Source organism: Coregonus lavaretus, assembly GCF_964263955.1.
Source record: "Coregonus lavaretus genome assembly, chromosome: 2".
Classification (NCBI taxonomy): Eukaryota; Metazoa; Chordata; class Actinopteri; order Salmoniformes; family Salmonidae; genus Coregonus; species Coregonus lavaretus.
The window spans coordinates 13259392-13281839 of record NC_139989.1 but is presented as its reverse complement, the minus strand read 5'-3'; the positions used below and the strand labels follow the sequence as shown (position 1 = coordinate 13281839).

The window sequence follows — 22448 nt, the reverse complement described above, 5'->3', positions numbered from 1 at the left end:
CACACATGACTGTAAGTCGCTTTGGATAAAAGCGTCTGCTGAATGGCATATTATTATATTATGACTGGAGACAGCTTGCAACACGCATCTGATTATTTATTATGAATGGGATTTATTTGATTTATTTATTTTACATTCGCCATTGTAACCACAATGTCACATATAATTGAACACATACACACAACATGAGCAGATTAACTTGGTCAAAACATGTCTTTATTAAAGATGATCAGAAAGGATGTTGGTACTTATTTATTTTCATCCAAAGCCACGAATGAGTTAGTCGCTCAGCTTTATGCTGACAAATATAGCTTTATGCTGCAAAATAGCCTACAAAATAGGCCAAGCCTAAACTAATACATTAAATTGCCTAAATAAACTAGTACATTTCATAAATAAAACAAATAAATGAAATAGCTCAGGTCTTGAAAATATGAGCAACCCTTTTCCCCTCTGTATTCTCGCTGGACTCTCTTTCATTCAGTTTCTTCTTAACATCAGCAAAGAAGGACTCTGTGTTTCAGAAACTCACTTTATACAGAGGGGCTCAGTCTTTCCACACTGTGGTAAATAAAGCCAGTTTGTTATTTAGAATTATTTATTTCTGTTTTTTTGTGGGAGAGAACCCAAAAGCATAACCAAAGCATAATCAACGTTCTAACTCCCCTATTCCGTGATAGTGTGACGGAATGACGCAATTTACCACCATCTACCACAAACGTGTCACAGCATAAGCTCAACACTTTTAATTGATGAACCACTGTACAGTGGGGAAAAAAAGTATTTAGTCAGCCACCAATTGTGCAAGTTCTCCCACTTAAAAAGATGAGAGAGGCCTGTAATTTTCATCATAGGTACACGTCAACTATGACAGACAAAATGAGAGAAAAAAAATCCAGAAAATCACATTGTAGGATTTTTTATGAATTTATTTGCAAATTATGGTGGAAAATAAGTATTTGGTCAATAACAAAAGTTTCTCAATACTTTGTTATATACCCTTTGTTGGCAATGACACAGGTCAAACGTTTTCTGTAAGTCTTCACAAGGTTTTCACACACTGTTGCTGGTATTTTGGCCCATTCCTCCATGCAGATCTCCTCTAGAGCAGTGATGTTTTGGGGCTGTTGCTGGGCAACACGGACTTTCAACTCCCTCCAAAGATTTTCTATGGGGTTGAGATCTGGAGACTGGCTAGGTCACTCCAGGACCTTGAAATGCTTCTTACGAAGCCACTCCTTCGTTGCCCGGGTGGTGTGTTTGGGATCATTGTCATGCTGAAAGACCCAGCCACGTTTCATCTTCAATGCCCTTGCTGATGGAAGGAGGTTTTCACTCAAAATCTCACGATACATGGCCCCATTCATTCTTTCCTTTACACGGATCAGTCGTCCTGGTCCCTTTGCAGAAAAACAGCCCCAAAGCATGATGTTTCCACCCCCATGCTTCACAGTAGGTATGGTGTTCTTTGGATGCAACTCAGCATTCTTTGTCCTCCAAACACGACGAGTTGAGTTTTTACCAAGAAGTTCTATTTTGGTTTCATCTGACCATATGACATTCTCCCAATCCTCTTCTGGATCATCCAAATGCACTCTAGCAAACTTTAGACGGGCCTGGACATGTATTGGCTTAAGCAGGGGGACACGACTGCACTGCAGGATTTGAGTCCCTGGCGGCATAGTGTGTTACTGATGGTAGGCTTTGTTACTTTGGTCCCAGCTCTCTGCAGGTCATTCACTAGGTCCCCCCATGTGGTTCTGGGATTTTTGCTCACCGTTCTTGTGATCATTTTGACCCCACAGGGTGAGATCTTGCGTGGAGCCCCAGATCGAGGGAGATTATCAGTGGTCTTGTATGTCTTCCATTTCCTAATAATTGCTCCCACAGTTGATTTCTTCAAACCAAGCTGCTTACCTATTGCAGATTCAGTCTTCCCAGCCTGGTGCAGGTCTACAATTTGGTTTCTGGTGTCCTTTGACAGCTCTTTGGTCTTGGCCATAGTGAAGTTTGGAGTGTGACTGTTTGAGGTTGTGGACAGGTGTCTTTTATACTGATAACAAGTTCAAACAAGTGCCATTAATACAGGTAACGAGTGTAGGACAGAGGAGCCTCTTAAAGAAGAAGTTACAGGTCTGTGAGAGCCAGAAATCTTGCTTGTTTGTAGGTGACTAAATACTTTTTTTCCCCACTGTATATACATTGTCCTGATGTAAAAAAGAAACAAGAAAGTCCCCTCATTTACTCTCCAGTATTTTCCCAGGTCTTTCTCCTGTGACCCCATTTTCCTCCTGTCTCCTTCCTTGTTAATGAGTTCTCTGGCGGACCTAGTTACGTTCCTCCTCACAGCACACACTAATCTAACTTTATCACTCTGAAACTGCAGACAAGGCACGGCTTTCTGTGCTTTTTATTATGCTGTACATTACCTAAGCACCAGATGCTTGGGTTGTCTTAGCGTCGTCACTCTAGAGTGTGTGTGTTTGTGTGTGTGTGTGTGTGTGTATTTGAGTCCAGTACATGCATGTGTGTGTTTGGGTGGAAAGGATAAATTCAACACTTTGTGTTACTAAGGCAGGAGAGCACTGAAGTGGCTGTTTTTTTCAGTGGCTGTTTCGACCTTCTGAAAACTACTGTTACTCACTATGACTACGTCCCAAATGACACCATATTCCCTATGTAGTGCACTACTGTACTTGGCCCTGGTCAAAAGTAGTGCACTAAATAGGGGACCACACAATGTTTTTTCTAGTGTCTGTTGATGTTTTTAAGAATCACAATGTGGTTGAATTATTTAATAACTCTTCCATTAATTTACATTTTAGTCATTTAGCAGATGCTTTTATCCAGAGCAATTAGGGTTAAGTGCCTTGCAAAAGGACACAGACAGATTTTCCACCTAGTCGGCTCAGGGATTCGAAGCAGCAACCTTTTGGTTACTGGCCCAACGTTCTAACCGCTAGGCTACATTCACCCAAACTGTTTCACTCACTCTGCACCTGATCCATTGGCCCAAAGACACTCTGCACCTGATCCATTGGCCCAAAGACACTCTGCACCTGATCCATTGGCCCAAAGACACTCTAGGAATTGATCTCTCCACTATTTTCATTCATTTAATAGCATTTCATTTCTTAGCAATGCTGAAAAAGTGGAAAATACTGGGGGGAAAACTAGACAAATAATTGACCAACCTGGTAAGGTAAATAGGGGAGGGGGACGGCCAATGCCTTGTAAAAACTAAAAAAGTCAGTTAAGAACAAATTCTTATTTACAATGACTGCCTACACCGGCCAAACCCAGACTATACTGGGCCAATTGTGCACCACCCTATGGGACTCCCAATCACAATACAGCCTGGAATCGAACCAGGGGGTCTGTAGTGGTGCCTCAAGCACTGAGATTCAGTGCCTTAGACCGCTGCGCCACTCGGGAGCTTAGGGTTCAAACACATTGGATCATTCATGCCACAAACGTGAACCCCAACTTTCTGTTCTCCGATACACACAACCATGTGATTAGAGAGGGACGGCAAATTAAGTAAACAGTTAGCTACTGGCTTTCAATAATTAGGGTTCAAATTGTATCATCATGACATCTTGAACCTAAACATTCTGGATATGTTCTCATACACACACACATACAACCATGTGATTAATCCAATGAACGATAGAACAAAGAAAGGGTGAAATTGGGTTAGGAGGAGTTTATAGCTCTAATTATAAATCCTCTTCAGGCAGCGGTGGAGCAGGATTTGGGGTCCCTGGTTTCTAAAGGCTAATTCACATAATCTGGTTATGACTGCAGAGAGAGAGAGATATGTGGAAAAAATATTTGGAATTGTACTTTAAGTGGTGAGTAGTGTCATCAATGCCCCAACACACACTGTCTCAACACAAAAGTCTCTCTACCACACACACACCACAAAATATACAATCTCTCAGCACAACACACACTCTATACACAGAGCCCTGAGAGGATGGTGTGTGTGTGTGTTTGTGTGTGTGTGTGCGTGCGTGCGTGCGTAAAATCTCTCTGTGATAATGATGATGCTTCCTGAGGTGTGAAAGGAAACAGTTTCCTCTGTGACCAATAACAAACAGCTGCTGTCCAATCAGTGATCACTCTGAGGTGTTGCAAACAAAATGGGACACCTGGTCAGTTCTGTGACTTGTGTGTTATAGAGATATGATGTCTTCCTTGTAGAGAAACAACTCACAGTGGTCAATGTTGCATATTGTGGATCCTTGATGTAAATCCAACATTTTCTATAAAAAAGAGAGCAAAAATTGTTTCAAATTGTCCAATTGGTGGTTGTCATTTGATGTACAGTAGCTGTGTGTCTAGATAGCTGTAATGTGTTACCACTATTGGACACACAAGAACACACCATCTTTGCTTCTGGTTATTTCTCATTGGGTCATTGGTAGACAGTGTTATTTGGGGTGAGTGTCCCTTGTCCCGCCCTGCCTTGCCCGGTAACAGTGGGTTATTTATAGGGCTGTGGTGTTCATGAAATTTTGTCCGCCGGTTATTGTCATGCAAAAGACTGCCGGTCTCACGGTAATTCACCGTTAATTAACATAAACACGTTTAGCATCTCCAGACCTCCAAGCATACAAGCCGCATACAAGCCTGGTCCTCTGTAGCTCAGCTGGTAGAGCACGGCGCTTGTAACGCCAAGGTAGTGGGTTCGATCCCCGGGACCACCCATACACAAAAATGTATGCACGCATGACTGTAAGTCGCTTTGGATAAAAGCGTCTGCTAAATGGCATATTATTATTATTATTAAGCCGCTGATGTGCGCCTTTGGAACATCTACATAAAAAAAAAGTCAAATAAATTAATGTAATATACACCATCACAAGAAATCCATTATTTATTTTAGTCAAGTCTTAAAGAACCATTATGATATGAAGAAAATGAAGAAGAAGAACAGAATATGAGTTGGCCTACTGTATGTTATCTGGCTATGCTCCATGTCATAGGCTGTAGGCTTGTTCATTTAGCTGACAAGATATGCTTATAAGTCCCATTACATTATTTTATATTATTTTTATAGTAAGAAGAATATAATTGAACTTAGCGGAATATAATATAAATTATATTTTTTCCATTCTGGAGCGAGTACACATACAGTATAAAGTGGCTATGTTGAGCATAAAAGTGATCATTTGAAACAGGTCCTATACGTTAGATTGAGAGTTATTTGGCAACTTTAGTTGTGAATGTGTATAGTGTGCATGTTTACGACCATCCCAAAGCAGTAGTGCATATTGAGTTCAAATGACATTCCTCCCGTGTGTGTGTGTGTGTGTGTTTGTGTGTGTGTATCCTGTGCTGTGTATGTACGTGTACATGTGTGTGTCTACTCTATGTTTGTGTTATAGTGTACGCATGTCTCTGGTCTCTCCCCAGACCTCCCCAAGGCAGCGATAAGGATCCTGTCCAACATGACGTTCCTGTTTGTCAGTCTGTCCTACACAGCAGAATGTGCCATCGTTACAGCCTTCATCACATTCATACCCAAGTTCATAGAGTCCCAGTTTGGCATCCCTGCATCTAACGCCAGCATATACACAGGTAAGACTAACACTGTTATTTCTCTCTCTCTCTCTCTCTCTCTCTCTCTCTCTCTCTCTCTCTCTCTCTCTCTCTCTCTCTCTCTCTCTCTCTCTCTCTCTCTCTCTCTCTCTCTCTCTCTCTCTCTCTCTCTCTCTCTCTCTCTCTCTCTCTCTCTCTCTCTCTCTCTCTCTCTCTCTCTCTCTCTCTCTCTCTCTCTCTCTCTCTCTCTCTCTCTCTCTCTCAAGGTTAGAGAGAGGAGAGAGATACTGAGGAGCTAGCTTTATCACTCAGTTACACAGGAGAAGAGATAACCCTCTTTCTTTATCGCTCTCTTTCTTTCTCACTCACTCTCCCTGTCTCATTAGTCGCTCCACACACACACACACACACACACACACACACACACACACACACACACACACACACACACACACACACACGCCTGAGGGGACAGGACAGTGTAGTGATGGGTCATGGTACTGTAGTGTAGAGGGACAGTCAGAGGGCTCTGGTCAGCTCTACTGTCGTGTGTGTGTGTCAGCCCTACTGTCCTGTGTGTGTGTGTGTGTGTGTGTGTGTGTGTGTGTGTGTTTGTGTCAGCTCTACTGTCCTGCCCTCTCACTGACACGTTCTCATGCACTGACCAAGTGTCCCAAATAGCACCCTATTCCCTATGTAGTGCACTACTTTTGACCGGAGCCCATACGTTGCCATTTGGGACACAAACCCACACTCACATCACAACAACCACATTCCGTAACACATCGTTTTTACATTACTTTTACTGTAGCATTTGTAATAACGTATTGTATTTATAATGCATGTATACTTTACGTATATGTGCACCAAGGTACCATGGCAACCATATTGCTTCAAAAGCTCAACACCCATCAACACATACAGAGTTCAGAGGACTGTTATACCTTAATCAGTGAATAATCTCTTCCAATCTATAACACTAATACTCTAATCTGTATTGCGATTATTGGTACTAGCAGGTCACTGATTGACAACTCAATATTGACAGGGCAGCCTTTGACAGCCCAGGGATGGAGAGGTGTGTGAGTGAGATGCTCAGACCATATGTCAGCCCCATAGCACAAACACATTGCACGTACACGCACCCACTGTGGCGTTAGTTCATCTGCCTGTTGTCAAGAAACAAAGAGAGAGAAAGATAAGTTACTGTTTAAGATGATGATGTCAACAGAGGAAACCTTAGGAGGAGCAGACTACAGAGTGATGGAATGATGAGGGCTGACCTGACCATTCATAAAGCATCACAGAGTAGGCGTGCTGATCTAGGATCAGTTTTGTATTTAGGCTTATAATGATTAAGATCACATGTACTGGGGGGATCTGATCCTAGCTCAGCACTCCTACTCTGATACACTTTTTGAACATAATGGGTATGAACATCCTATCTTGTTTTAAGGAGAGATGAGTGAATACTGTCATAGGATTGTAGGAATGGTAGAGGTGGTAAGGGTGTGTGTGGTGGGGAGGGGAAGGGAAGGGGTGTAAATGCATGTTTGCCCGTTTGTGAGTATGTGTGCATAAAGTGGGGGGAAAAAATTATTTGATCCCCTGCTGATTTTGTACGTTTTCCCACTGACAAAGAAATGATCAGTCTATAATTTTAATGGTAGGTTTATTTGAACAGTGAGAGACGGAATAACAACAAAAAAATCCAGAAAAACGCATGTCAAAAATTGTATACATTGATTTGCATTTTAATGAGGGAAATAAGTATTTGACCCCTCTGCAAAACATTACTTAGTACTTGGTGGCAAAACCCTTGTTGGCAATCACAGAGGTCAGATGTTTCTTGTAGTTGGCCACCAGGTTTGCACACATCTCAGGAGGATTTTGTTCCACTCCTCTATGCAGATCTTCTCCAAGTCATTAAGGTTTCGAGGCTGACGTTTGGCAACTCGAACCTTCAACACCCTCCACAGATTTTCTATGGGATTAAGGTCTGGAAACTGGCTAGGCCAATCCAGGACCATAATGTGTTATAAATTGATTTGCATTTTAATGAGGGAAATAAGTATTTGACCCCCTCTCAATCAGAAAGATTTCTGGCTCCCAGGTGTCTTTTATACAGGTAACGAGCTGAGATTAGGAGCACACTCTTAAAGGGAGTGCTCCTAATCTCAGTTTGTTACCTGTATAAAAGACACCTGTCCACAGAAGCAATCAATCAATCAGATTCCAAACTCTCCACCATGGCCAAGACCAAAGAGCTCTCCAAGGATGTCAGGGACAAGATTGTAGACCTACACAAGGCTGGAATGGGCTACAATACCATCGCCAAGCAGCTTGGTGAGAAGGTGACAACAGTTGGTGCGATTATTCTCAAATGGAAGAAACACAAAAGAACTGTCAATCTCCCTTGGCCTGGGGCTCCATGCAGGATCTCACCTTGTGGAGTTGCAATGATCATGAGAACGGTGAGGAATCAGCCCAGAACTACATGGGAGGATCTTGTCAATGATCTCAAGGCAGCTGGGACCATAGTCACCAAGAAAGCAATCGGTAACACACTACGCCGTGAAGGACTGAAATCCTGCAGCGCCCGCAAGGTCCCCCTGCTCAAGAAAGCACATATACAGGGCCGTCTGAAGTTTGCCAATGAACTTCTGAATGATTCAGAGGAGAACTGCGTGAAAGTGTTGTGGTCAGATGAGGCCAAAATCGAGCTCTTTGGCATCAACTCAACTCGCCGTGTTTGAAGGAGGAGGAATGCTGCCTATGACCCCAAGAACACCATCCCCACCATCAAACATTATGCTTTGGGGGTGTTTTTCTGCTAAGGGGACAGGACAACTTCACCGCATCAAAGGGACGATGGACAGGGCCATGTACAGTCAAATCTTGGGTGAGAACCTCCTTCCCTCAGCCAGGGCACTGAAAATGGGTCGTGGATGGGTATTCCAGCATGACAATGACCCAAAACACACGGCCAAGGCACCAAAGGAGTGGCTCAAGAATAATAATAATAATATGCCATTTAGCAGATGCTTTTATCCAAAGCGACTTACAGTCATGTGTGCATACATTTTTGTGTATGGGTGGTCCCGGTGATCGAAACCACTACCTTGGCGTTACAAGCGCCGTGCTCTACCAGCTGAGCTACAGAGGACCACAAGAAGCACATTAAGGTCCTGGATTGGCCTAGCCAGTCTCCAGACCTTAATCCCATAGAAAATATGTGGAGGGTGCTGAAGGTTCGAATTGCCAAACGTCAGCCTCGAAACCTTAATGACTTGGAGAAGATCTGCATAGAGGAGTGGAACAAAATCCCTCCTGAGATGTGTGCAAACCTGGTGGCCAACTGCAAGAAACGTCTGACCTCTGTGATTGCCAACAAGGGTTTTGCCACCAAGTACTAAGTAATGTTTTGCAGAGGGGTCAAATACTTATTTCCTTCATTAAAATGCAAATCAATGTATAACATTTTTGACATGCGTTTTTCTGGATTTTTTTGTTGTTATTCTGTCTCTCACTGTTCAAATAAACCTACCATTAAAATGATAGACTGATCATGTCTTTGTCAGTTGGCAAACGTACAAAATCAGCAGGGGATCAAATACTTTTTTCCCTCACTGTAGGTGTGTGGTGTGGTGTGTGTGTGGTGTGGCGTGTGTGTGGTGTGGTTCTCTCAGGAGCTGAGAGAACTGTCACTGTTCTCTGCTCATTAGTTACAGCTACAGAAATAGAAGCATCATCACACACACATCTGTCTGGTAAAACTTCCTTCTGCTGCTGCTCTCTTCTCTCTCTCTCTTTCTCTCTCTCTTTCTCGCTCTCTTTCTTTCTCGCTCTCTTTCCTCGCTGTCTATCATTCTGTCTCCCTCTCGCTCACACTGACATTCTTTATAACCTTCTTTGTACTGTCCTCCATCTTATCTATCATTCTATCCTCTTCTCTTCACACGTTGTAGCCAGAAGCACCACTCTAGAAATGCTGTTTAAATCATGTGTTGTCCTGGTAGTAGAAGAGGCGAACTTGCAATCTAGCTGAAGAGAGTGGCCTTTTGCTCTGCATGTAACATGCTGTCAAGGTGTATGAGTGTGCATGTAGAACACACCTCTCTTCTCTGATCCTATGTTTCCAACCCCCTCCCTCCATCCCCCTCCATCCCCTGTCCCCCCTGCATCGTTACCCAGCTGAGAGGGCACGTGGCTGGGCTAGAGGACAGGCATGTGCAGCCTCTCTAGGTCCTAGCATGTAGAGGTGTTGTGTGTTTGTTTAATCTCAAAGCACATACAGTGGTTAAGCAAGCAAGATATCGCCACAGAAACACATGAAGCAAATACAGGGTCATCATAAGATACAGTCCATTAAATACAGTGTATTCAGACACTTTTACTTTTTCCACATTTTGTTACGTTACAGCCTTATTCTAAAATGGATTAAATACATATTTTTCCTCCTCAATTTACACACAATACCCCATAATGACAAAGCGAAAACAGGTTTATTTATTTTTTTGCACATAAAAAAGAAAAAGGTATTCAGACCCTTTGCTATGAGACTCGAAATTGAGCTCAGGTACATCATGTTACCATCGATCATCCTTGAGATGTTTCTACAACTTGATTGGAGTCCACCTGTGGTAAAGTCAATTGATTGGACATGATTTGGAAAGGCACACACCTGTCTACAGTGCCTTGCAAAAGTATTCATCCCCCTTGGCGCTTTTCCTATTTTGTTGCATTACAACCTGTAATTTAAATTGTTTTTTATTTGGATTTCATGTAATGGACATACACAAAATAGTCCAAATTGGTGAAGTGTATATATACACCTGTTCTGAAAGGCCCCCGAGTCTGCAACACCACTAAGCAAGGGGCACCACCAAGCAAGCGGCACCATGAAGACCAAGGAGCTCTCCAAACAGGTCAGGGACAAAGTTGAGGAGAAGTACAGATCAGGGTTGGGTTATAAAAAAATATCAGAAACTTTGAATATCCCACGGAGCACCATTAAATCCATTATTAAAAAATAGAAAGAATATGGCACCACAACAAACCTGCCAATAGAGGGCCGCCCACCAAAACTCACAGACCAGGCCAGGAGGGCATTAATCAGAGAGGCAACAAAGAGACCAAAGATAACCCTGAAGGAGCTGCAAAGCTCCACAGCGGAGATTGGAGTATCTGTCCATAGGACCACTTTAAGCCGTACACTCCACAGAGCTGGGCTTTACGGAAGCGTGGCCAGAAAAAAGCCATTGCTTAAAGAAAAAATAAGCAAACACTTTGGTGTTCGCCAAAAAGCATGTGGGAAGAAGGTACTCTGGTCAGATGAGACTAAAATTGAGCTTTTTAGCCATCAAAGCAAACGCTATGTCTGGCGCAAACCCAACCCCTCTCATCACCCCGAGAACACCATCCCCACAGTGAAGCATGGTGGTGGCAGCATCATGCTGTGGGGATGTTTTTCAGCGGCAGGGACTGGAGACTAGATGAACAGAGCAAAGTACAGAGAGATCCTTGATGAAAACCTGACAGGGGCGAAGGTTCACCTTCCAACAGGACAACAACTCTAAGCACACAGACAAGACAACGCGGGAGCGGCTTCGGGACAGGTCTCTGAATGTCCTTGAGTGGCCCAGCCAGAGCCTGGACATGAACCCGATCTAACATCTCTGGAGAGACCAGAAATAAACTGTGTAGCAACGATCCCCATCCAACCTGACAGAGATTGAGAGGATCTGCAGAGAAGAATGGGAGAAACTCCCCAAATACAGGTGTGCCAAGCTTTTATCATCATACCCAAGAAGACGAGGTTGTAATCACTGCCAAAGGTGCTTCAACAAAGTACTGAGTAAAGGGTCTGAATACTTATGTAATTGTGATATTTCAGCTTTTTATTTTTAATAACTCTGCTAAAATTTCTAAAAACCTGTTTTTGCTTTGTAATTATGGGGTATTGTGTCTATATTTATGAGGGGAAAAAACTATTTAATCCATTTTAGAATTAGGCTGTAACGTAACAAAATGTGGAAAAAGTCAAGGGGTCTGAACACTTTCCGAATGCACTGTATAATCCACATAATAATTAACTTGTCCTGTTGCTGCAGCTCAAATTATGGTCCTACATCTGTAGTTCATATAAAGATAATGTGAGTGAGAACGCGAGAGGGAGATATAGTATATACTATGTGAGTGTCCAAACATTCAAACAAACACACAGTATTCAGAACACTCTCTTCTCTGATCCTATGTTTCCAACCCCCTCCCTCAATCCCCCTTCATCCCCTGTCTCCCCTGCCTCGTTACCCAGCCAAGAGGGCCCGTGGCTGGGCTAGAGGACAGGCATGTGCAGCCTCTCTGGATCCTAGTCCTCCAGTGGAATTACACACTGACCCCTCTGCTGCCAGCAGTCAGCTTTGACTTACCCTGCCTGTCAACTAGGGTGTGGGTGTGTTTGGTGTTTGTGTGGGCTGCCCTAACCCTGCTCCAGCCTCTAACTACCACAGCCCTGCTCCAGCCTCTAACTACCACAGCCCTGCTCCAGCCTCTAACTACCACAGCCCTGCTCCAGACTCTAACTACCACAGCCCTACTCCAGACTCTAACTACCACAGCCCTGCTCCAGCCGTCCCTAATATAACTCAAAGCCCCAACCCACACTACACACTGCTATTATAAAGTATGGTAACCGTCCTCCTGCTACTTTCTATACTATTGCTCAACAGATTCTTCATCACATTTATTCATGGTTGCACATTTTGCCACAATATTGTTTTGAACGTTTGTTTTAGGACTGATGCTCAACTGAGCATTCTACTCAATGCAGTCTCAATGGGTGCTGATGAAGATTTTGTCAAAGTGATTTACTGTGGCTTGGAAACACGATGACATTTCAAAAGGAGGCAAATAATTAGTAGGACAAGCTTTTGTCATCATTGTGATGTCTCCAGATTGACTTTAGATGCAGTATAACTTTAGCTAGAGGGGAGAACATTGCATTTTTAGCTAGCTAACGTTAGCATTGCTAGCTATTTCTGACAAACTTTGCTAGCTAATGGTACCATTGCCATCTCTCTAAAGTGAACCTGACGACATCATAATGGTGGCAAAGTTGTTTTCTACAAATTATTTGTTTACTTTAGCGATGTCATCTTATTTCCAGGCCACTATAGTGTTCATTTGACAAAACAGTCATTAGCCACCGTTCAGAAAGACTTGGCATTAACCATCAATCAGGCATCAATATGCTTGGGCATCTGTAGAACGTTGATAACAATGGCAATGATGCGACCGAGTGAGGGAGGTGCAACCCATGAATACAACAATTTGTTGAACATGTTTGTTACAATATCCCTCCAATACCATGCCCTATGCCCATTTATTGTCTTGAATGCTTTTCCTGAACCATATTTGACACACAATCAAATCAAATCAAATGTTATTCGTCACATGTGTACAATACAACAGGTGTAGACCTTACCATGAAATGCTTACTTTTTTGGGGGGGGGTATTCACTCTCTCCGTCTTTCCCTCTCTCTCTGTCTCTTTCCCTCTCTCTCTTGCTCTCTCCTCCCTCTCTCTCTCTCTGCCTCACTCCCCCCCCTCTCCCTACCCCTCTCTCTCCTTCACCCCAGGTATAATCATCGTCCCCAGTGCTGGGGTGGGTATCGTCCTAGGGGGCTACATCATTAAGAAGCTGAAGTTGGGAGCCAGAGAGTCAGCCAAGCTGGCTATGATCTGTAGTGGGGTGTCTCTGCTCTGTTTCTCTACGCTCTTCATCGTGGGCTGTGAGAGCATCAACCTGGGAGGTATCAACATACCATACACGACTGGGTGAGTTAATACAATACTACTACTACTACAATACTACTAATATAATACTACAGCTACTACTATTACATCAACATAACATACACCACTGGGTAAGTTACTACAATACTATAATACTACTACTGCTACTACAATACTACTAATACAATACTACATATATTACTATTACATCAACATGCCATACACCACTGGGTAGGAGTTACTACAATACAACTACAGAGTTACTACAATACTACTACTATACTGCATATATTACTATTATATCAACATACCATAGATGCCCGGGTAAGTCATGGAGAAAAACTACAATACTACAAATATAATACTACAGATCTACATACCGTACACCACTGGGTAAGAGTTACTACTACTACAGTACTACTACTATACAACATATATTACTATAACATCAACACATACCATACACCACTGGGTAAGTTACTACAATCATACTACACCGTTACTACAATACTACTACACATATACTATTATATCAAGATACCATACACCGCCTGGTAAGAGTTACCACATTACTACTACAATACTACTACAGATATTACTATTACATCAATATACCATACACCACAGAGTAAGATACAGTATATCAGAGTAGTAATATTGTAGTATAACTATTACATCTAGTTACATCCCATACAGCACTGGGTAATAGTTTCTACAATACTACTACCATACTACTACAATACAGATATTACTGTTACATCAATATACCATACACCACAGGGTAAGAGTTACTACAATACTATTACACATATGTTACTATTACATTAACTGGATAAGTATCACTGATTTCACTGTGACTATTACTACAGTGAAATCCACAAGGTAAGAGTTGTTACTATACTCATCATCATCATTGGCGGTCACTCGGGGTCGAGTATGATTGTCCTCCTGTTGGGTCCTGCTTGTGGGTCTTCAGATGGCTGATTTTGGTGCAGTGTGGGCAGGGGTGAGTGGTGGTGGTGGATGGTGGTTGGACCTTCTTGATGGAAAGTCTCTCCTTTCGAAGTTGCCGCTTGTCCTCTGCGGCATTGCAGAGATCTTCTTTGTACCGTGCTACTCCATCTTGGACAGTTTTTCTCCATGTCGACCTGTCTTTTGTAGTGTCCTCCCAGCTGGAGATGTTTATGTTGCACTTTTTGAGATGAGTCTTTAGCTTGTCCTTGTACCGCTTCTTTTGTCCTCCAGAAGCCCACTGTCCTGAGTTTTTCTTGTGAATACAGGACCTGTTTCAGGAGGCATGAGTTGGGCAACCTGACACAATGTCCATCAGAGCTGTTGTTGTGTGGTGGTGGTGCTGCTGATGTTTGCCTCCTCAAGCACACTGGTGTTGATGCGCTTGTCTTCCCAGATAATCCTCATGATGTTGCGGAGGCATCTTTGGTGGTGTGACTCCAGGGCTTTAAGATGCCTGCTGAATGTGGTCCATGTTAATGACCCATACAGTAGGATAGGGAGCAATACTGCTTTGTAGACCAGGATTCTGGTTCTGGCCTGGATGTCACGCTGTGGTTGGTGGAGGATTTTGGTCTTTTTTATGTTAAGGGCCAGACCGAGAAACTTGTCTGCCTTTGAGGAGCTCCACAATGGAAGTGTTGGTGATTTTGCTCTTGGCCTTGAATCTGTTCAGGTTGAAGAGTTTGCTGTCTGTTCTGTGCAGGATTTGGACTCCCTGAGGCAGATTTGAGCCTGTGAGGTGGAGGATGGCAGCGATGAAGATAGAAAACAGGGTGGTTGCAATGATGCAGCCCTGTTTAACTCCAGTGTCCACCTTGAAGGGTTCCGTTTCAGAGCCACTGTTACTGAGCACTAAAGCTGACATGTTGTCAAGCATCAGTCGCAGTATTCTATTACTACTATGTTATTGGCTATAACACTTATACATGATTACTACTATGAGTCCTTACATCACTGAAAACTATGCTATTCTTAAATGGTTTACATTTGCCACTGTGAGCGAATACAGTATACAACACACGCGTTCTATTCTAACCATCATCAACACCTACTCAACAGCCGTTAGTTCTATTGGCATGTTGTTGGTGTGACTGGTTCACTAGCAACTACACACACACACACAAACAATCAATCAAATGTATTTATAAAGCCCTTTTTACATCAGCAGATGTCACAAAGTGCTATACAGAAACCCAGCCTAAAACCCCAAACAGCAAGCAATGCAGAAGCACGCAACACTATCATCTGCTGTGGAACACATAGAATTCATCCCCACATCACCTTTATTTACGTTCTGTTTTATATAGTCCCCATCAAGTTTAGATGTTAGTGTAATTATCACTCCTCATGCTTAGTCCCCATCCTGCGTCACTGGATGGCATGGAAGTCTGTGGACGCACACACACACACACACACACACACACACACACAAGGCATGCACACTTAAGCACACGCACACGCTAACAAACTAACACACACGTGTACGTACACGCTCACACACCCAAGCACCCACGCACGCACGGACGGACAAACAGACACACACACCGCTAACATGTATAGCATATGTGATCCAAAGCAACAGCTGTACAGTATACCAGTGGATGCGTCCTAAATGGCACACTATTCCCTTTATAGTGCACTATGCTATAGTGGACTACTGGGACTTGGTCAAAAGTAGTTCACTATGTAGGGAATAGGATGCCATTTGGGATGCAGCCAGTATATAATGTGTCTCTCTCCCACTCTACAGTATCCCACATACCCTCTTCTATTTTCTACCTCTGCACTGTCCTGTCTGACCTGACCAGTGTCCCAGACAGACTGCTCTGAGCATTCCTTTGTCTCAGTGAGTCAGCACTGTCCTGTCTGACCTGACCAGTGTCCCAGACAGACTGCTCTGAGCATTCCTTTGTCTCAGTGAGTCAGCACTGTCCTGTCTGACCTGACCAGTGTCCCAGACAGACTGTTCTGAGCATTCCTTTGTCTCAGAGAGTCAGTGTATAGAGCAGTTAACAGGAAGCTGTAAGCTGATGATGAAGAGGACTGGGTCTACTGACAATAGCATGAGGAATGTCAACAGTGACACAACTACTGATTCATACTAACACACGCTCTGGCCGCGTCCGAAATAGTACCCTATACCCTATATAGGGCATTGCTATTGACCAGATCCTGGGTAAAAAATGGTGCACTATACGGGCTCTGGTCAAAAGTCGTTCACTATATAGGGAATAGGCTTCCACTTGGGAAGCAGACTATGTGTCGGACCATAGTTCACCTTTGACCTCTATCGCCCAAGACTAACATTATACCAACAGTAGGGAAACATAACTACAGTACCAGGAAATTCATTCACTGCCCCCTCTCCTGCTATAATAGATTAATCTATTTCCTGTTGGCTGACTGTTTGGCTTTTTATTTTATGTTTCTGTAACATCTGGTGGCTCCATCTGGTGCAGCCAGCCAGTCACAGTGGCTTTGTCTCGAGTGGAGATGTGTAATCACCATAGTGCGACTGGGTCGCCAAGCAGGGGCAGACTGACTCCATTCTGTGCCCCCACTCCCTGCCTGTAGGCCTAGTGCTGGAATGTGACGGGGGTTTGTTATGTCAGGGTCAAACCCAACAACCCAACTCAAAACTGAACAGTTATCTCAATCTGACATGACCTGAACTGACCTAACCGGACAGATTGACCGATAGATAACTAGATGTAGGGACACTGCTCCAGGTCGTTATTGGAAAAGAGAATGTGTTCTCAATGACTAAATAAAGCCAAAAAAATGTGACTGCTTACATAATTTGGATGGAATTGCCATAATATGGTCTAGTAGTGCATAATGCCGTAATTATATAAATGGGGGGAATATCATGCTATTTGTATGTTTTGAATGTAAAAGTAGATTCCTGACTGTGTGCTTTCACAAGGTGGTGTTTGTAGCCTGTCTACGGTTTCAACATTTCCCAGGTTTTCCAGTGATCCCAGTTGGAAGATTCCCAGAATCAGGAGGAAATAAGCAGGAAATTCGTGAAAGTTGTCAGAATATTAGGGTGTTGTGTTTTAGCCTGTCCCTCGTTCCGATAGAGCTCAGTGTTGGAACTCCCAGAGTCAACTGGAGACGGGCTTCACTGCCCGACTCTGTTTAGAGGGATCAGATCATTGTTTGAGTTAGAACCTGGTTCCCACAGAACTACTGCGAATGTTTATTCAGTCTCTCTTTCTATATCTCTTTCTCTATCTCTCGCTCTGTCTCTCTCGATCTCGCTCTCTATATATACACTGAGTGTACAAAACATTAAGAACACCTTCCTAATATGGAGTTGAACCCCCTCCCCCTTTTTGCCCTCAGAACAGCATCAATTCGTCGGGGCATGGACTCTACAAGGTGTCGAAAGCATTCCACAGGGATGCTGGCCCATGTTGACTCCAGTGCTTCCTACAGTTGTAGTTCTTGACACAAACCGGTGCGCCTGGTACCTACTACCATACCCCGTTCAAATATTTTGTCTTGCCCATTCACCCTCTGAATGGCACACATACACAATCCATGTCTCAATTGTCTCAAGGCTTAAACATCCTTCTTTAACCTGTCTCCTCCCCTTCATCTACACTGATTGAAGTGGATTTAACAAGTGACATCAATAAGGGATCATAACTTTCACCTGGATTCACCTGGTCAGTCTATGTCATGGAAAGAGCAGATGTTCTTAATGTTTTGTACACTCAGTGTATATATATATATATATATATATATATATATATATATATATATATATATATATATATATCTTTCTCTCTTTCTTTTTATCTCTCTTACTATTTATTTTTTGTTCTTAAAATACTGGTGTGCAACATATCATTTCTCCAATAAAATTAAATTGAAAACTCAACTCTCTCTCTCTCGCTCTCTCTCTCTCTCTGCAGGCCCACCCTGACTATGACCCACCATAACCTGACTGGAGGCTGTAATGTGAACTGTGGCTGTAAGATCCATGAGTACGCCCCGGTGTGTGGCTCTGACGGCATCACCTACTTTAACCCCTGCTTGGCTGGGTGCAGCACGGTGAGCAACGGCAGCACTGGGGTGAGTACACACTAGACTGACCAGGCGACACGTGTGTGTGAGTGTGTGCATGTGATGAGTAGGCTTGTCAGAGACCTGAAGAATTGTGTTAGCTCCCCGAGTTCAAGGCTTTGTGTCCTTGATCCTGAAAGATTGTAGAGAGACACAACTCAACTCACATTGTTAGCGCCAGCACACAATCACAGGCCCCTTTTAAAACTGAATGACACTAAATTATGTCATTTGGGCAGTTGTTTTGAGTTAAGTGGTCTGTAGTGTTCCAGCTGTAGGGCTGGGCGATGTATCAAATTAATTTGATTAATTAGAATTCGTTTTTGCACAATATTCCAAATGCCTGTATAGCAATAATCACGTTTTTGTTTGTTTCTATTAGCATTTCAGTCCGCTTGTTGTCTTTTTGGTCTCGTCTCCTTCGCTCCTTCTGTGCTGTGTGCACCTTCCTGTTTACACACACCAAGCCCCTCCCTCTGCCACTCACAACAACAAAGTTGAGCGATCACTTCTTCCTCTCTGATAAGCGGTTTCAACTCGCTATTTGCATTTGAGGTTTGGTCCAACAGAATCGGTCATATGGACACTGAAACACATTGAGTCATTATTTAACTGTAATAGAGGAGAAGTTAACCTTTCTAACAATATGCTTTTTAGGCCAACTCCTCAAATTCCGCGCAGAGCAGACACTACTAAAACGGGAGTATCAATGAACATTGATTCTGGAAAATGAATGCTCAGTTTGTCGCGCTCGGCATTGCGGTACCATGTACCGCTAGTATTTTAGCCAAAGACTGTTTATGCTAGCTGTCTAGTCTGTGTTTTATACATGTGCAATAAGCATAAAATACAATTAAATAAGGAATTGGCAACTCATTCTCATTCTGAGTAAAGTTAGGCCGTTTGATTTCAACATCTGAGCAAAGTGGACAGGCTAGCGTGCTGTTCAAACAGTTGGAGACAGATAGAACGGTGTGTTCATAACAATTCAACTGTTTTACCTTGTTAGCTAGCAAATAGATCCAAGTTGGCTGAACTTGAAATATAAAGATTAGCTGGTTACTCATTAACAGGTGGGCATGTGCTTGAGAGAGCTGTGTTGATGTTCTATAATGCCTGCTACATGAATGTAGTCATTATTTGTTAATGTGCATTTTTCATGGTTCTTGCTAAAAATTTTTTACAAAAAGGGCATTTTCATCGATTTGAAAGCCAGATCAATGATTATTGCAAAAAAAGCAAGTTAAACTATTTGTATAAAATAATAAAGTTTATATGTTCTTATGGTTGTTAAAGTCGTATAATTAGCCGAGGTATAATTTCACAAGCCCTGAATTCATTAGAGTTATGCTGATTGTCTGAAATGCAGTGATTTGACCTTTAATAGTACAACGACGCTTATTTAGAGAAATCGCAGTATATACTCAGTGGCCAGTTTATTAGGTACATCTAAATCCCCTCCAAAACAGCCTGAATTCTTTGAGGGATGGATTTTACAAGGTGTGGTATTCAAACGTTGCAGAATTGCTATCAACGGACCTAATGTGTGCCAGAAAAAAAATCCCCACACCACTACACCACCAGCCTGTACCGTTGACAACAGGCAGGATGGGGCCATGGACTCATGTTTCTTACGCCAAATCCTGACGCTGCCATCAGCATGACGCAACCGGAACCGGGATTCGTTGGACCAGGCAATGTTTTTCCACTCCTCAATTGTCCAGTGTTGGTGATCGCGTGCCCACTGGAGCTGCTTCTTCTTGTTTTTAGCTGATAAGAGTGGAACCACAGTGTGGCCGTCTGCTGCAATAGCACATCTGTGACAAGGACCGACAAATTGTGCGTTCTGAGATGTCGTTCTGAACACCACTGATGTACTGTGCCGTTATTTGCCTGTTTGTGGCCCGCCTGTTAGCGTGCACGATTCTTGCCATTCTCCTTCGACCTTTCTCATCAACGAGCTGTTTTCGACAACAGGACTGCCGCTGACTGGATGTTTTTTTGTTTGTCACACCATTCTCGGTAAACCCTAGACACTGTTGTACGTGAAAAGCCCAGGAGGCCGGACATTTCTGAGATCCTGAAACCGGCGTGCCTGGTCCCGACGATTATACCACGCTCAAAGTCGCTTAGGTCACTCGTTTTGCCCATTCAATCGAACAGTAACTGCATGCCTCGATGCCTGTCTGCCTGCTTTATATAGCCACAGGCACCTGACTCACTGTCTGTAGGAGTGACCATTTTTGCGAACGTGGTGGTGTACCTAATAAACATGTCACTGAATGTATATTGTGAATCGCCCATAAGTTTGACGAAATCTAGATATGATTTTTAGGCCATATCGCCCAACCCTAGCTAGCTGCACAGCCGTACTGAAGCTCGACAACCGTATCTGCTCTTTAGACATTCTGGGAGACATTTGCTTGTGTCCCAAATGGCACTCTATTCACAATTTAGTGCACTAGGCCCACAAGGCTCTGGTCAAAAGTAGTGCACTATGTAGGGAATAGGGTGCCATTTAGGATGCACAATGGTGCTTCTGTGAAAGGCATGTTGGTTGCCTAGCAGCAATAGGACAGTTGTTAAGAACTGTTTCATGAATTAATCCCAATTGTCTCCAGAACATTATTCAGGATTCAAAATATACCTTATTCCCAATATCCCTGGTTGCCAAAAGAAACAAAAACATAAAATGAGTCTATACAGTATTCAGTAAAATATTGATAGTACTTTTAAGCTCTGTGAGAGTTGATTTGGGATTAAACCAAAGAAGATTATCTAGTATGTTATGCTAGCCCATTGTAAGCCATTTAGCCGCAGCCTACAATAACATTGAGTCCTCTACCCCCTCTCCCCTTCTCTGAGAGATCAACCCTGGGCAGGAAGACCCCTCCTAAAAACAATATCAGACAGGATATCACAGCAAAGCTAGAAAGGGAAATGCCTAAGGTGAGTTATAAATGGCACCCTATTCCCTATATAGTGCATTACTTTTTACCAGGGCTCATTGGGCACACAGATTCTTTAGGCAGAACACTGGCCTTAGAGAGAATGTGTGTTTGGCTGAGCACACAATATACCCACAGTGCAGAAGTCTCACCACAGAGCTACAATACAGTATAACATCCCAAGGTGCCTTTGATGCAGCCTAGGGAGCAGGGAAGGGTTTGATTACCAGTGAGAGTTGAATGTTTCTGCTGCATTAGAGGCTTTAGGAGATGGAATACAATGTCCCACTGGCAGGTTTGCGAAAAAGAGTGTGTGTGTGCAAGTTAGCTTTGTCCTTTCCTTCAAACCACATACAGTGGGGGAAAAAAGTATTTAGTCAGCCACCATTTGTGCAAGTTCTCCCACTTAAAAAGATGAGAGAGGCCTGTAATTTTCATCATAGGTACACGTCAACTATGACAGAGAAATTGAGGGAAAAAAATCCAGAAAATCACATTGTAGGATTTTTTATGAATTTATTTGCAAATTATGGTGGAAAATAAGTATTTGGTCACCTACAAACAAGCAAGATTTCTGGCTCTCACAGACTTGTAACTTCATCTTTAAGAGGCTCCTCTGTCCTCCACTCATTACCTGTATTAATGGCACCTGTTTGAACTTGTTATCAGTATAAAATACACCTGTCCACAACCTCAAACAGTCACACTCCAAACTCCACTATGGCCAAGACCAAAGAGCTGTCAAAGGACACCAGAAACAAAATTGTAGACCTGCACCAGGCTGGGAAGACTGAATCTGCAATAGGTAAGCAGCTTGGTTTGAAGAAATCAACTGTGGGAGCAATTATTAGGAAATGGAAGACATACAAGACCACTGATAATCTCCCTCGATCTGGGGCTCCACGCAAGATCTCACCCCGTGGGGTCAAAATGATCACAAGAACGGTGAGCAAAAATCCCAGAACCACACGGGGGGACCTAGTGAATGACCTGCAGAGAGCTGGAACCAAAGTAACAAAGCCTACCATCAGTAACACACTACGTCGCCAGGGACTCAAATCCTGCAG

At 43.1% G+C, this 22448-nt stretch overlaps 1 protein-coding gene across 2 annotated transcripts in view; it reads left to right on the top strand.

Moving 5' to 3' along the window:
* The window catches only part of slco5a1 (solute carrier organic anion transporter family member 5A1), a 102678-nt gene that overhangs the window by 70293 nt on the left and 9937 nt on the right, over positions 1-22448 (top strand). For both annotated transcript variants that reach the window (XM_084179041.1, XM_084179042.1), the window contains 3 exons: positions 5422-5586; positions 13189-13387; positions 18283-18442. In XM_084179041.1, coding sequence (XP_084035167.1) covers positions 5422-5586; positions 13189-13387; positions 18283-18442 — 524 coding nt within the window. The remainder of the gene's footprint in view (positions 1-5421; positions 5587-13188; positions 13388-18282; positions 18443-22448) is intronic.